This window comes from Garra rufa, chromosome 9 (genome assembly GCF_049309525.1).
Source record: "Garra rufa chromosome 9, GarRuf1.0, whole genome shotgun sequence".
Lineage (NCBI taxonomy): Eukaryota > Metazoa > Chordata > Actinopteri > Cypriniformes > Cyprinidae > Garra > Garra rufa.
This window is the reverse complement of record NC_133369.1, coordinates 28,497,434-28,515,144: the sequence shown is the minus strand read 5'-3', so window position 1 is coordinate 28,515,144 and position 17,711 is coordinate 28,497,434. Positions and strand designations below refer to the sequence as shown.

Genomic DNA, 17,711 nt, shown 5'->3' with positions numbered 1-17,711 from the left:
TAAAAGCTCAGGCTTCGGGATGCCAACTGCACGTACTGACACCAGCGGCATTTCTCTCACGCTGGATACCAGACTGGGACAGTCAGCGGTGAAATTAGCGGGCGCTGGCTTGTCAGGCGTGACGTTAGCGAGCGCTGGCTTGTCAGGCGGGACGTTATCGATCGTTGACTCTGGCACAGAGACCATGGCTCTGGCGTGGCGGCCATCTTGGCAACAGGCTCTTTGCTGGTGGCCATTTTGTGAAGTGGCTCTAGATCAGAGGTTACTGTGGGAAAATCACTGTCCTCCTCTGTGAATCCCACAGTAAACATAGAGCCACATAACAGCAAAGCATAGTCCATCATGTCCCTCAAGCTGCCATTAAATTTCCCTCCAGGTACTTGTGATTTAAGTAGTTCATAAAGTCCAAAATGAAACGGATCTTTAAACAACACTTCATCATACAAATCCTTCTGTGACTGTACTGCCGAATCCCTGCACAAGTCTCTCTCGTGCTCTGCGGACGGAGGATTCATTAATCTGCGGTTACTGCGAATGTTTATGACACCTTAATATACTAATACAGTTACGAACTATGAAAAATAAAACAGATATAAGACACTTACCACAGTTGTGAATCGTTCTTCTTGCTGCTCCCGAATGTCGACTGTTGAAGATAATCCCGCCTCTTTAGATTTGAAATTTACAGCAAAATGCTGTATGTTTGCATTAGACCACCGCATGACCCCAGAATGCATTGCGGTTTACAGCAATATGCTGTATTATAAGAAATACAACCTGCTGCTGTAAATTATTGCTATTCGTTACAGTGATTGTTTATATAACCAGTAAAGCAAACTATATCTATTTTTGGTTAGAAATCAATATTTTTATTCAAGCATATGTAATGTGAACTGAACTGTCTTGTGGTTTTAGGTTTAAATCTCAAAGAAGGAGACATCATGATGGTGAGTTCTGTTTGTTGTTCATTGTAAAAATACAATACTGGATAATTCAGTAGATCTAGTTCTGTCATGATACTTAAAACAATCTGCTTTAAAGCCTAATCAAAGGAGCGCCATTCTTGGGAATCAGCACCGCTGGGATATTCCTGTCCCCTATGAGGTGAGTGTGGCTCTCAGTAAGAAAACATGAATTTCTCACTTATAGTTTAACCAGATCAGATTTGAATTTTTTTTTCTGTGTATATATATATATATATATATATATATATATATATATATATATATATATATATATTGCTTTTTATTATTGATTTTATTATTGATTATTTTTTATTTTCATTATAGACTTGAACTATAAAGGAGTCATCTTGAGAGCGTTTGAGCAGTTCAAACTGAAATCATGTATTGACTTTAAGCCCAGAACAGCAGAAGACATTTCTTACATCTCTGTGGAGAGTCGTGACGGGTACAGTACGGTTCCAGTTAGTAATAAACAATATTAGTAATACGTAGTAATATACAGTATGTAGCCTACACTATACTATACTGAATGTATGAATGAATAAACAAACTCCAAGTCAAAAGACTGGGCACATTTGACTTTCTTGTAAAGGCTTTTGCAAAATACAATATATGGATAGTTATTAATTTTATGGACAGACAATAATATATAAAAGAAAATAATACATTACCATTTAACATTGTTTGGTCACTACTAGCACATATTTCTTCCATTTATGTTATTTGACAGCTTTTGGTTATTTTTTTTTTAATTTTTTAATTTTTTTTGAAAATGTTATTTGAAGTCTAGTGTTGTTAACATTATATATCAATTCAACTGTGTTTTAAATGTGCTGTCTCTCTTGTCTTTCAGGTGTTGGTCATATGTTGGTCGCAGATCTGCTGGAGCTCAGACTCTTTCCATTGGAAATGGCTGTGGAATAAAAACCATTGTTGAGCACGAGTTTCTCCATGCACTGGGATTTTGGCATGAGCAGTCAAGATATGACAGAGATGATTATGTGACCATTAACTTTGAAAACATCATCACAGGTTGCCCTGTATATTTTTAACTAGGATTATTATTTCATTTTTAAACTTTGACTTTTAGGGGAAAAAAGTAAAACAGTCCTTTGATTACTTGATTTATACACATACCCTTTGCAGTGTCCATTCCATTATTTAAATAGTTAACTATTTAACTATTTTAAATAGTTAACTATTTAACTATTTTAAATAGTTAACTATTTAACAGTTAACTATTTAGCTATTGCAGTCATTTATTATGAACAACTACATCTATAATTCCATTAGTCTTTATTTTCAGGGCTTGAGCCCAATTTCAATAAATACAGTAAGAACATGTCCACCACTCAAGACACCCCATATGACTACTATTCTGTCATGCATTATGATACAAATGCCTTCAGCAACAGTAATGGATCCACAATCATTACCAAGCGTCCTGAGTTCCAAGATGTGATTGGTCAACGACTGGACATGAGTGAATATGATGTGATTGAGCTCAACAAACTCTATAAATGCAGTGAGTATTTCCCACAAAATTTTCATTTGTGGCATGTATAAAAGATATAGTAACACTTATGACAAACACATTTTCCAAAAAAAAAAAACATGTTATGAATAGAAGTTGTAATTTATTGATTTTTGCCTTAAACATGTTTGTTTGCATTACAGATTCGTCCATCTCTTTTCTTGATCACTGTAGTTTTGATGATGAATCTCTGTGTCAGATGAGCGTCTGTTCTGCTGCTGCTTTTGGCTGGCAGAGAGTGAAGTCAGTGAGTGGCATCAATGTGTCTGACCACACATACTTGGGCAAAGAACAAAATGGTGAGATCTGTTACAGTCAGTCTGTGAAAAAGTTTTGGCACTGTGTGCTTTTTTACAGAAAGGGAGTAAGATAAACTATATTCTCATTGCCCAACCCGCGTTTTAATATCTGCAGGCCAGGGGCTTCTTTCTTCATGCACTTCAGCACTGAAGGGAGAAACAAGGGGGACACAGCCAGAATGGAGAGCAAGACAATGACCCCTAAAAGAGACTGCAAAGTCCGGTGTCTGCAGTTCTACTACTATCACAGTGGTCATGAGTCTGACCAGCTCAACATCTGGATCCGAGAGTACCAGAATGAAGACGACAACAGAGGAACTCTCACACTTATGGATCAGATCACAGGTTAGTCATTTGTTCAAATACTTATAAAACACATTGGCCTGTATATCAAAATGTTTCTTACATTTTTTAAGTTACTTAGAGTTTATTTTCTCGCAGGACCCCCTGGTAATTACTGGAAGCTGCATCATGTGCCACTGAATGCAAATAAAACCTTCCAAGTTGTATTTGAAACCCGTAAAGGAGCTGGAAACTCCAGTGGAGGATTTTCACTGGATGATATCAATATTTCAGAGACTGAGTGTCCTCACACATGGCAGAAGTTATCGCTTTCAGGCTGCATTATTGTTGTGGAGGAATAATCTTTATATATTTGTTCTTCTGGTATCTGGTGCATATGATGACCAATTGCAGTGGCCTTGTCCTTGGAGACAAATAACCTTTCAGATGCTTGACCAGAATCCACACATACAGAACGCGTATGTCCTCTGACCAAAGCATCACCACTGACCCTGCCTGGGCTACTTCCAGTGAGATCTGTAATCTGTTTATTTTTCGGAATATTTTTACTTAGTTGAAAATTAAAGGCCTTTAAAAAGCTAAATTGTGTTGTAACAGATATCAGTTATAACTGGGACAATCCTCGAAATGGTGGAAATCGAGTCATCATCGGCAATGAGTCTGTGTTTGTGGGTACCTGGATTTATTCATATTATGTAATGAAAGAAGATTTCACTAAAAGAGAGTTTATCAAGGGTGGTGACATCATATTTCTCTTCAGCATGCAAGGTAGGTTTTGTGAAGTAACTTCAGAGAACAAGATAAACTTCTATACTGTATTAGGAGCAAACTGAGCATAATTATAATGAAGGCAAGGACTCAGTTGGACAGCTATGATGTATATTTCAGTTGTGTCTGACTTTCTGAACATTTATGTAAATGTTGTTTACCAATCCAGATATCTCAGGGCTTCTTCAGAAAGACTCTCTACCCTGCCCTAAAGAACTTCAATGTTACTTCTGGTGCGAGTTCCCAACAGGGAGCATGTGTTCCACGGTAAATCCTTTTGACCTCTCTTGTACCTTCAATCAAAACCCAACAAACCTAAATTATATGTTCAATAAATTAATACATTTAAAAATAATAATAGTGTGGCTGAAGGGCAATGTTTTACAGTTCTAAATATAAAAAAGAAAAAACAATTTTAAATGTATTTTAACTACAAAATATTATTGAAGAGGAGTTCGGAGAAATCTGAGAATTTTGCATGTGATGATAAAAAATAAAAGTATTTTTTTGTTTACTAGAGTTTTTTCTACACCTCAGATGACCTCAACAACAACAGCAGCAGCAGCAGCAGCAGCAGCAACAACAAGAACTACAACCAGAACTACAAAAACTACAACTACACCAGGAACCACTAAGGGGTAAGGCATAGTCTCATAATCCCATTTTTATCTTCTTATATGTGACCAAACAATTGTGACAGGTTGTGAATAATATATTGTGAATATAGTCTATAGGTAAAGTGTGCTGTTAGACACCACAAACTAGAGTATATTTATCATTCAGCTTCAGGTACCTTACTGGTTTTTTAATAGTTTTCCACATTGAAAACATGAAGGACACATTTCACTAAAACATTATTTTAAATGATTCATTTTTATATATTTTAGAAGTTTTAGAATATACAACTATTTGAAAATCTAGAATCTAAAAGTGCAAAAAATCTAAATATTGAGAAAATCACCTTTAAAGTTGTCCAAATTAAGTTCTTAGCAATGCATAATACTAATTAGAAATTACGTTTTGATATGTTTATGGTAAGAAATTTACAAAATATCTTCATGGAACATAATCTTTACTTAATATCCTAATTAATTTAGGCATAAAAGAAAAATTGATTATTTTAACCCATACAATGTATTTTTGGCTATTGCTACAAATATACCCAGGGTCACAAACAGTTCTGAAAGTTGTTATTAATATATTTTGAAGTCATTACCCATAGTCATGGGTAAAGTGCACTGTTAGACTCAGCTTTAGGTACCTTACTACTTATTAAATCAATTTTTTATCTCATATTAAAAACATGAAAGACACATTACACTAAACATTATTATAAATTGATTCATTATTTGTTATTTGACATAACAAAACATTGATATGCAACAAAAATACCAGTCTGATGATATTATGAAGAGGTGTTTCACATCAGAACTGTAAATAGAGCTGGTATTGATACACATTTCCCAGTTCAATATGATTCCAACTCATAAGTTTGATTTGATAATGATTCAAACCATTTTTGCTTTAAGTATTTAAGTATTTATTTATTTAGCAGGACAGTGCATATTAAAAACAGAACATCTGTAACATGCCAGAGTTAGCCAAAGGCTAATTTTCATCTGTTGTGCTGTAGGCCTGTTGTAAAATGGCACCCTAAAAAAGCATAAAATGTTATAAACAGTGAGGTAAACAACAATAGGAAATGGCATGATAGCACAGTGTTAGTCGATTACAGTAGAGGCAGCAGTAGCGTAAGGAGACAGTGCAATACGAATTAAATTAGTTGTGAAAAGCACAAGGAGCAGCAGCAAAGGGTTAAGTAAAAACATAAAAGCAGCAGTATAAATAGCAAGCATTAATAAAGCAGGTTAGAACATTTGAAAATGCATATTAACATGACAAGCATTAATATCAAAATCATAAAATAGTTTTCAAAGGTCAGAAAGGAATCACGCACTCACAAGTAAAACACAAGATGGCAACAGCAGTGTTTAGGTGTTGACAGGTCTGATTACGAATCAGCCAACATTTTAGATGAGAGCGAAATAAGTTGTATGTGCTGATATGTCTCTGATTGTTGTTGGACTAGTGTTACATTCCTGAGAGGCTTTGACAGAGAAAGCTGACTGACTAAAAGCACTTTTCCTAAGTGGGATAATACAGTCACCTCTAGACACTCCTCGAGTGATTCTGTGTGTGGATGTTCTGAAACTGACAAATTCACTAAGAGGATATGGGGCCATCCCATATAGGATTTTGTATGTCTGACAGGCATTCGTGTACTTAATAAGATTGTCCCAACTTAGAAGACAGAATGGAGCAGTGATGAAAGTGTTTTGGTTTCTTGTCAAATACTTTGATTGTCTACTTGTATAAGGACTGTAATGGTATCAAGGTGGTGGAGTTAGTCTGGGACCAGCTTGTTAGACAATAAGTGAAATGAGAGAAAATCATTGAGTGCATGAATGTTTTGGCGGCTTGGACGGACATGGAATTTCTAATAAATCGGAAATTAGCTAAGATAAGAGTGAATCCATTTTATTACACTATCTGAGAGGTTAAAAGTGGATAATTTGGCCAGTAGGTTCTGGTGGTTTACTGTATCAAATGCCTTTCTAAGCTCAAGACAGACTGCACCTACAGTGTTATTGCTATCAAGTAGTGACTTGATTTTTTCAATGAGATGACAATTAGCTGACTCAGTTGAATGGTTGGATCGGAATCCAAATTGAAGTGAATGAAGATGAAAGGAGCTATTGGTTAAATGATCTTTGATTTGTTCACATATCCATTTCTCAAGAATGGACAATTACAGGCAAAATACTAATAGGTCTGTAATTAGAGATAGATTGTGGGTTTCCTGATTTGAAAATAGGTGGTAGCCGTTTTCCATGTGGTAGGGAACTCTGCTTGGCATATGGATTGATTTATGATTTTTGTGATGGGACTGATTAGTGCTGGACTGACATTTCTGAGCATAGTTGTGTCCATCCCATACACATCTTTAGATTTGGACGGTTTAAGTTTTCTTATAATTGATTCAGTGTTTGCTTTAGTTGCATGATTAAAAACAAGACTAGGTTCTATTGATGGAACTTTACACATCTCAACATTTATAGGGGGAAGCCCTCGGCAATGGCTGCAACCGATTCAACAAAATACTGGTTAAATGCTGAGGCTACTGCTGCTGGAACCGTAATGCGATTTCCATCCACAGTTAGTTCAAGAGATTTTCTTGGTTTAGGTTTTTGCCCCATTAATATTTTCAGGTGGTCCCAGACTATCTTTGGGTTACCTCTTGCCTCACTGATTATGGTCAAAAAAAAAGTTGGCCCTAGATTTTCTTAACATAGTTGTGACAATATTCCTTAGCATAGCAAAATACAGTTTATCATGGGATAATTTTGTCTTAACGGCCCTCTTTAGTGCAAGGTCACGCTCTTTCATTTTTTTCAGGACATCTGTTGTTATCCATGGGAGGCTACTTCTTTTTTTTTCCTGTGTGTAAACCTACAGGTAAATTCTTTATTTATTAAATGGTTTTACAGAAATTGAGGATATCCCCATACATTAATTAGTTGAATTAGCAAAGGGCTTGTGTCTTGGCAAAACAGTAACTTGTCTTTTTGAATGATTCATTAATAGGACTACCTCAAAAGAGTCCTTTGTTTGTCAAGCAGACTACATCGGTTGCAGTTTATGTTTTTGAGTCACTGAAAGAACTGGTTATACATTATGCACATTATAGATGGACATCATCAAAATATCTGATTTCTTCCCATTTTTTCCCATTGCAGTAATAATTTTTATCATCACATTTGTACTTCTTTTCTTTTAGTGAATGTGTGGACATAATTTGCAATTCCAGTGCCAAGACAGCTTCCTCTCTGATCGTCTCGGTGGTTTGCTTTCTTTTGGTATTGAGTTAATCATCAGAAATCGATATTTTCAGCCCTATATGTCTGACTACACAAGAGCAATGTATGTGATCATTAAATGTGGATTGTTAATTAAAGGAGATGCACAGATTATATTTATACTCATTAATCTACAATCAATGTTAATCTTGGTTTTAATCACAGTGTTTACCAATTTATTGTCAAACTCATTCATAATGTATGATTTACACATTCTTAAAAGGGGTTAAAAGAGTTGCATAAATGCTATTTGTTTAAAAATACTAATGTAACCTTGAAATGTTAAAATGATTATTAATGGAGATTATGCGCTCATGTTTGGCCTGCAAATGCAAGATTTTGGTGGCATCTAGTGGAACATGACGGAGCTTCCACTATGAACAAAAGGACAGACATTTATTTTAGATGTCTAAAAGAGGTGAGGAAAGTGTTCTGATCATCTGTATAATGACAAGCACCATTTGAGGAGCTGAAAATGAAACATTTACATTAACTGTGGTTTAAGTTTTCTGTCAAGCTGTGATTGGTTTAATACCACAAGACACAATATAGACACATCTTGAAACAATAAATGAAGGCATGACATATCCAGTGTACTGAAAAAAAATATTTTCATGTAAAAGTACCATTATATTCCAAAAATGTAGTGTGAGTAAAAAGTACTTGAGTAAGAGTTATAAAATAGTTTATGTAAAAGTGCTCATGAATATTAAGTAGTCAGTACTGAGCTTTGGATTCTTAAAGGGATAGTTCACCCAAAAATGAAGATTCTGTCTTTACTCACCCTTATGTTGTTCCAAACCCATAAGACCTTTGTTCATCCTCTTGATATTTTTGATGAAATCCGAGAGCTCTCCGACCCTTCATAGACAGCAAGGGTATTACCAGGGTTAAGGTACAAAAACGCAGTAAGGACAACATTAAAATGGTCCATGGTACATCAGTGGTTCAACCATAATTTACGAAGCTACGACTTCTTACATGCAAAGAAAACCTACAAAAGTGTACCTGGGGGCACTTTTTTGTGAGACACGAAATACATACCAAAAAGTACATTTCACTGCAGTCAATAAAGGCAGTAAAACTCCGACACCTTTTATTCCTTTTCACTCAAAGTATGATTTAGTATGAGTTTTGATAAAGCGTAATTTTCGCACAATTACTTGAAGAATATTATATAATGACTATGTATATATATATATATATATATATATATATATATATTATATTATATAATAACAATTTTAATATGCGTTAGCCGGTTAGCTTGTTAGCCGGTTAGCTTGTCATCTGCGTTCCATTCATGTGTTTTCTGTCGTGTTTAATATCGTTAGTACTCCTTTAGCCAGTTCCGTTCCGTTTTTTCAGGAATTCAAACAACAACAGTGGTAAGTTGGAAACATTCCACAATCACGGTGAGTAATGGTTTCTTCTCCTACAATTGTTGTCTGCACTGCTTGCCACATGTATAGCTTATCTATCTCTGTCAGCAGTGAGCCTTAGGCTCAATCCCAATTCTACCCCTTAGCCCTACACTTAGCCCTACCCCTCCGTTTGGCGCGTTCACGTGAAGGGGTAGGGGTGTCTCATTTCTCTTTTGGTTGGAGGGGTAGGGGTAAGGGGAAGGGCCAGATAGCCCTCCAAACGAAGATTTTTCAGGACCTCACTTCAAACGAAGGGCTAAGAGAAATTTCCAACATGGCTGCTCACTCGAGCAAGCAGACTCGTAAATATAAGTAATTTTTGCCTTTAATAAGGATTTTCATGACAATGTTTCATTATATTTATATTACCTTCAATCTTGTGTTTGTGTTTATGGTGTTGTTTTGTAAATAAACGTTTGCAAAAAAATCGCTAAAGTTTGCTAGCAGATAGCACTGATTGCACGATATTACAAAATATATTTTTATGTCATATACACTTGACTGCATGTTAGAAACATGAAAGACCAGTGGCACGGCAATTTCCACTTTTTAAATCCCCTCTGATGCGCATTATTCAGTAGTGTCCTGCATTCGCCAAAATCACGGCAGTCCACCGCATCCAGTCATGTGAATAAACGAAATATTCGCTCAAAACACCCAATAAAGGCAGTGATGATGCAGTCAGGACCGTGGAGCCGGCTTGCTTTGAAATGTCTTTAATGATTGCGCCTAATGCGCCCGCTCACCGCACCAGTAATTTAAATCAGTACATAATAATAAAAACGATACCTTACAAATAAAAAGAAGCTGATTTTTACGATCAGAAATTTCTTAAACCAGTGAACCCCTGTAAACATTTTAGTCCAAGGATCCAGAAAACGAATGCGTTCAAATAGAAAGTTCAAAACGAAATTCACAAATGAAGCATATATACTTCTCCAGGCACCACTACACTGATTAGCAATTTGCCGCGCATGTGATAATGCGTTGTTTGTTTTGCTTACGGCCACATGTGAATGAACGGTGCGTACACCGTACATTTTTACTTTTTGCAACATGACAACATTTTGACATCTTGGAATGATGATAAACATCTGCGCATGTCCTCTGACGTAACATTAGGAACTAGCGACAACGTATGATGACGTATCACAGTGTTGTAGTGGTGTCCCATTTCTTAGGGGAAATATTTTAGCCCTTCCCCTTTACACTTTGTTTCAAGGGACAAGGGGAAGGGGCGAGGGGTAGGCGGAGGGGTAGAAAATAGAATTGGGATTGGGCCTTATACATGTGATAAATGCAGGAATATAGTGGTGCCCACCGAAACCATGAGTCACCACAAAAACAGATGCAAAGAAGAAGCATGCCATACTTATTTTTCTATTTTAAAGATACATATACAGATACTGTTACTTCAGCTTCATGCTAACACTCCTAGCCTTCAAACTGGCTGTTATTAAGCCACTCATTAAAAAACCACAACTTGACCCCACTGAATTAATTAACTACAGACCAATTTCGAATCTCCCTTTTCTGTCAAAGATACTAGAAAAGGTAGTATCCTCACAATTATGCTCCTTCTTAGAGAAAAATGGTATCTGTGAGGATTTCCAGTCAGGTTTTAGACCATATCATAGTACTGAGACAGCTCTTATTAGAGTTACAAATGACCTGCTCTTGTCAACCGATCGTGGTTGCATCTCCCTATTAGTGCTACTGGATCTTAGTGCTGCGTTTGATACTATTGACCACAACATTCTTTTAAATAGACTTAAATTACGTAGGCATTAATGGTAGTGCACTGGCTTGGTTCGAATCGTACTTATCAGACCGTCATCAGTTTGTGGCAATAAATGAAGAGGTATCATTTAAATCGCAAGTGCAGTATGGAGTACCTCAAGGCTCTGTACTAGGGCCATTACTTTTAATGCTTTACATGTTAAGTTGGGAGATATCATCAGGAAACATGGTGTTAGCTTTCATTGTTACGCTGATGATACTCAGCTCTATATTTCTTCGCAGCCCAGCAAAACATATCAATTCGAAAAACTAACAGAATGCATAGCTGATATTAACTGGATGGCGAAAAACTTCTTACTGTTAAATCCTGAAAAAACAGAGGTTTTAATTATTGGACCTAAAACCTCCACAAGTAATGACCTAAAACACAGTCTAATACTAGATGGAGGCTCTGTAAATTCGTCGTCATCATTTAGGAACCTAGGCGTCCTATTCGATAGCAATCCACATTTCTAGCATTTGCAAAACCGCATTTTTCCATCTTAAAAATATATCGAAATTACGACCTATGCTATCAATGTCAAATGCTGAAACATTAATTCATGCGTTCATGACTTCAAGGGTAGATTATTGTAATGCTTTATTGGGTGGCTGTTCTGCACGCTTAATAAACAAACTCCAGCTGGTCCAAAATGCAGCAGCTAGAGTTCTTACTAGAACTAGAAAGTATGACCATATTAGCCCGGTTCTGTCAGCACTGCATTGGCTCCCTATAAAACATCGTATAGATTTTAAAATCTTGCTAATTACTTATAAAGCCCTCAATGGTTTAGCTCCTCAGTATTTGAGCGAGCTTCTATCGTATTATAGTCCCTCACGTCCGCGGCGTTCTCAAAATTCTGTCAATTTGATAATACCTAGAATATCAAAATCAACTGCCGGTGGCAGATCATTTTCTTATCTAGCGCCTAAACTCTGGAACAATCTACCTAACACTGTTCGGGAGGCAGACACACTCTGTCAGTTTAAATCTAGATTAAAGACACATCTCTTTAACCTGGCTTGCACATAAAACATTAACACATTCCTATAATTCAAATCCGTTAAAGGATTGTTAGGCTGCATTAATTAGGTCAGCCGGAACCGAAAACACCTCCCATAACATCTGATGCATTTGTTGCATCGTAAAAGGAATGGCATCTATGCTAATATTAATCTGTTTCATTCTTATTCCGAGGTCACCGTAGCCACCAGACCCAGCCTGTATCCGGATCAGATGGTCACTGCAGTGCCCCGGATCCAGTCCGCACCCAGCTTAGATCATGGATCACCACCTGGAGATGACTTCAATAGCCATGGATGTCAACCAGATGAGCTCCAGAGACGGATCATCACTAAAGACCTCGCCAACCTAGACGGCCATCGGCGCTACTCCACAGGAACCTGATGAGTTCTCTACAATCAGACATTGGTACAAACTGCTGGTTTCGTCTGGCCAGAGGAGAACTGGTCCCCCGACTGAGCCTGGTTTCTCCCAAGGTTTTTTTTCTCCATTTCTGTCACCTGTGGAGTTTTGGTTCCTTGCCGCTGTTGCCTCTGGCTTGCTTAGTTGGCGACACTTTCCAGCGATATTGTTTACTTTTTGAACTGAACAGACGATGATATCACTGAATTCATTGATGAACTGCCTCTAACTGAAAATTTATTATTTACAATAATGCGTTACTTACACACTATTGTTCTGTTTAAATACTGTGCAGTTGCTTTGACACAATCTGTATTGTTAAAAGGGCTATATAAATAAAGGTGACTTGACTTGACTTGACTTGACTTGACATATCCAGCTCCATATCTATAGGTTTTCATAGACTAAAGGTTTGTTTGGTAGCTTACACAGTTTGGAGATGTACTTGAGAGGTGAAGAGCTCTGGTTCAAATCCAGTATAACTACGGTTCGACAAAAGACTTCAAATCTACACACAAGGAAAATGCGTTTTTATATCGGTTTTGCCGTTATTACACTATCGGGGAGATCTGGTGTAGGGCATATTTCCAAAACATGATAAAGCATTGAATTTTAGCAACAGTTCCCGGATGTTTGAACTCTGAATTGCCTCAATACGTACCTGAAGCAACGTATATGTATACCTATACTTATATCTACGTATAAAATACGTGCCAGGTTTCACGTATTAAACCTGTGTTTTAGCGCCACTCAGTGGACATTTCTTTTTAAAACTGTCGCGAAACGTTTCTTTTATGAGACTGGGTTGAAGAAAACAAATGCAGCAGTAGGTATATTTTCTCATAAAGAAGCCTTTTATTTGCTTATAAAGTAGCCTTTGTAATGTTTGAAGCTGAGTATTTGTATTCTCAGTTCTTTAATATCTTGAAACTCTCTATCTTTTAACTCATTTCAAAACTGCTTCAGATGTTTCAGTGAAAGAGTGGTCGGTCAGTCGTTGCACATGGTATGCACAGAACACACAGCTGGAAACACCACTGATCAGACGGGATGGCACATCGAGTGCGGTATTAAACGTTTTTACCATTCACAAAACTATGGCTCCATTCCTGAACCTTTTTTGAGGACAGCTTTGCTGATCTGCAGGCTGCTAGGCTTAGGGCTAGGTGAATGGGTGGGCTTTAGGAATAGTGATAAGGTCCCAGTAAGGCAGCATTCATGTATGATTTGAATAAATATAATCATACGCTAAATATGTTGTTATTATATTATTCTGTTTTATAATGGAATACAAGGTGCAAATAGTCAATTATAGCATTTACACCTTGTGTAAAGAGCCTCAAGGTTGCATTTGAAAGTGCCATAACATTTTCATATTTTTGTATATAACATCATGATGACTCAGTGTTGTTTCCTTGTAGGTTTTGTAATTTGCCTAAAAAAAAAAAAAAAACAGATGCCATGAAAGCAGACATTTTTTTATATTTAAACCATTCCATAGTACACATTTAAATTTACATTGTTAGGGGAATTTGACAGTAAAAACCCAAGGACCAGATATGATGAACAAAAACCAGGAGTCAAAGATTCAATCAATCGAAGTCAGGTTTACTGAAGAAAATAGTTTGCAGTTTCATCAGTAGAAGTCAGCTTCAACACTCTCAATGGATTTCGTATAGGCCATTCTGCGTACATGTTCAAAACACCAGTAATTATACTCTAACAGAGGTTGCTGACTACGTCAATGCATAGCTTAGGAAGATCCTGATTAGTCAAAAACCTAGATAACTTAGAAAATCTCCACATATGGACGTCAGCTCAAGGCTATCTACAAGTGATTACACAGGCGACAAAAGATCAGGGATCAGACACAACAGGTTTCTCCAGAAGCCTGTTTCTGACCAGGACAGCGACAGATGACGAGTCTTCTCATCTGAACTCAAAGACAGAGACTGACACACAAAAACCTTATCTTCCTTTCAAGGTCGCCTAGCTGTGGCAAGACTTTTTATCAGTATGGTTAGTTACACACATACTACGTAGTCAGCATCTTAGAAGGTAGACACAGAATCAAACAGGATTCATTTTATCTATCAGGAATACATGAACATTGATATCACAGATGTCCTGATCACAAACTGATCACGTGACATGAGATCTTGACTCTGGAAAAGATAGAACTCAGCTGGCAAAAAGGATACTGTTGCACATTCCATTATTACCATAATCTATAACTACTAATATATGTTTTACCTGCTACTCTATTCAAACATCAAACAACCTAGAAGGTTAATAATAACACAAGAAATAATAATAATTATTATTATTAGGGAGTTCAAGCTCGATCCAGAATTCCGCTCGTTCAACATTTACATAATTTACATACACAAATTACACAAATTTTTGTCTATTTATATTAACATATGTGTATTTTCTTATTCTCATCTTATTTTTATTGTCTGTGTGTTGTTGTTGTCTCTGTGTACTGGAAGCTAATGACGCTAAAACAAATTCCTTGTATGCACAAGCATACATGGCAATAAAGCTCTTTCTGATTCTGATTCTAAAATATCAGCTGAAAAAGGTATATCCTGTTTGTACCACAGTTGGAGTCTTCAAACTAGCTTCAGAAGAGAACTTAAGATCATGTTTGAGATTATGTTTACTAGCTAAGCTTATCTGTATTTGTGAAATACCACCATGCCTTTACTTTCCAATGGCAACTAGCAGTGTTGGGAAAGTTCATTTTCTACATGAACTAGTTCAAAGTTCAGTTCACACATTTTAAAATGAACTAGTTCAGTTCATAGTTCATAATTCAAATTTTTTGAACTAAGTTCGCAGGTTCCAAAATGAACTAGTTCATAGTTCTTTTAGTTTTATGCGGAGTTGCTTCTTGAGACCCGACGGGCACAGTTTACACAAAAAGGTAAGATTTTTCCCACCTGGATCATCACTGACCTTTTCAAAAAATTATTTTAAGTGGACATATGAAGTTTCATTCATCATTGAGACAGAAGTAGTGCCGCTGCCTTCATCGGATTTTGCCTCTATTCATTTTTCGCAATTTGATGACGCATGCGCGGTGCGACTCTGTGGTGGCTGGTGTTGCCAGATCTGGTCTTTTCCCCTATATAATAAGGCCCGTTGTAGATTGTGTTGTAGCGGTTGTAGCCTAGATATTGTGCAGTCAGTGGTTATAGCTGGGATTTTGCCTGGCTCCATAGAAATCTGGCACTCTCTAGAACAAAATTGAACTACGACGTTCATAAACGCCAGAATGAGCGCGTTCACGTTCACGTTCATCAGGCAGATATACAGCACGTTCAGTTCACGTTCACCCAGAATATGAACGAGTTCATGAACGATCGTTCAATGAACTCGTTCAGGCACAACACTGGCAACTAGTTTGCAGTTATAAGAAACACTCAACATGAATTCTGGTTTGCTCGAAAGTATGCGTTCAAACCATTGCATCTGATTGCAATGCATTTACAGGGAGTGTTTGTACACAAAGGTAATTCGCAAAACTGATTTCAGACAGACTTGTAAGGCAACATAACAGTTCAATGATCTACAAAAATCTACATGTATACACAACTGACTTTCAGACACCATTTTTATTTTTAGTTCAAATGTTCCAAGACTGTGTCAGTAATACCTGCCATCTGTTACAAATAAATATGGCTGTTGAAAGAATAATCAGATCTATCACATATATGCTCAAACAAACTATGCCAGATCCAAAACCACACTTGTAAATCCAGTCAGCTCAGAGACTTTCTCACCAGAACACCGAAACCATGAGTCACCACAAAAACAGATGCAAAGAAGAAGCATGCCATACTTATTTTTCTATTTTAAAGATACATATACAGATAATGTTACTTCAGCTTCATGCTATCACTCATAGCCTCACTTATGATGGATAAATTTAAATCAAACTTGTCACAACATTGGTTTTGCTCAAAGTAAAATCTCTTGGTGACTCATGGGAAGAGGAGCCTGTGTAGGATTTCTATACAGGCTGTACATTACAGGTATGTATATGAACAGAAGTTTAAACAAAACAGTTCCTCTACAGCATCCCTGTAAAAACCCCATTTTTGATTTTCTGAACACCTTTATTGTTTAGAATGTATGTAAATATAAGCTCTGTATAAGGAAGACCAGAACTATTCAAATAAAAATATTTGCCTTTCAAACTACATATAGTACATATACATGATCAAAAAAATATATTTTGCTGTCTCGGGTGATCAAGTGACAGTTTTATATTCAGCTGCATTAGTGACAGAAGACTGGTATGCATGCATCTGTTTGTTTCTAGAGTTTTTATATATTAAAAATATTGTAAGCGCTAAATTTAACTAAGACAGTAAAATTAAAACATGATGTAACATTATATAATTTATTTATATATATTTACCCCTTAATCTTGCTTGCAAATTTTTGATGAAACTCCATAACTCAACGATCAAATCTGATGTTTATTATTTCCAGTGAAAATGCACTTACATGTAAGTGCATTTCTTTTGCTGAGTTTAGCTTTTTGCCCAGCATCATCTATGGTAAGTTGGATAGTTGATAGCTTAATATATTGTCACTGTAAAAGTAATAGCCTATATAACTGTTGATATAACTGTTAGTATATGCTGTTGATTTTTAAGTCTATTTTTCTTAATGTCTAAATGTTGTTTTCATATCTCATGTTTTCAGCCTCCACCAGATATAGTTGGTAAGTACAGCACAGTCACTGAGATGAATCTAGCGGTAAAGTTATTGTAATACTTAATATGTGTGTAGTGTAAAAAAATCTGTTTTAGCTGCTTTTCATTTTTACTTTCAGGCTGTTTCACTAAAATTACATTTTTGCCTAGCACTCAGTGTACCCAGTTCTGATTCGCCCTCTCTATTTTTTCTTTATAATGTTCCTCAAAGGCATTAATGGGCAATGGAAGGACATTCCAGATATAAACAAAGGTAAAAGCATTTTTTTAAGAACTCAAAGATGTTTATAAATAGTAAGGCAGCTTTTATCAATTTTTGTTTAAAAATAATTATTTTTATTCAAGCATAAAGTATATGTACTGTGAACTGAACAGTCTTGTGGTTTTAGGTTTAAATCTCAGAGAAGGAGACATCATGATGGTGAGTTCTGTTTGTTGTTCATTATATAAATACAATACTGGAAAATTCAGTAGATAGTTCTGTCATGATTCTTAAAACAATCTGCTTTAAAGCCTAATCAAAGGAGCGCCATTCTTGGGAATCAGTACCGGTGGGATATTCCCAT

At 36.4% G+C, this 17,711-nt stretch overlaps 1 protein-coding gene and 1 pseudogene across 1 annotated transcript in view; both read left to right on the top strand.

Moving 5' to 3' along the window:
- The first annotated feature begins 342 nt into the window (after window positions 1–342).
- The window catches only part of LOC141343209 (meprin A subunit beta-like), a 20,882-nt gene continuing 3,513 nt past the window's right edge, over window positions 343–17,711 (top strand). The window contains exons 1-5 of the mRNA XM_073847810.1: window positions 343–376; window positions 916–947; window positions 1,042–1,120; window positions 1,290–1,410; window positions 1,819–1,997. Of these exons, the coding sequence (XP_073703911.1) occupies window positions 343–376; window positions 916–947; window positions 1,042–1,120; window positions 1,290–1,410; window positions 1,819–1,997 (445 nt within the window). The remainder of the gene's footprint in view (window positions 377–915; window positions 948–1,041; window positions 1,121–1,289; window positions 1,411–1,818; window positions 1,998–17,711) is intronic.
- LOC141342408 (meprin A subunit beta-like) lies at window positions 2,307–4,504 on the top strand (annotated as a pseudogene).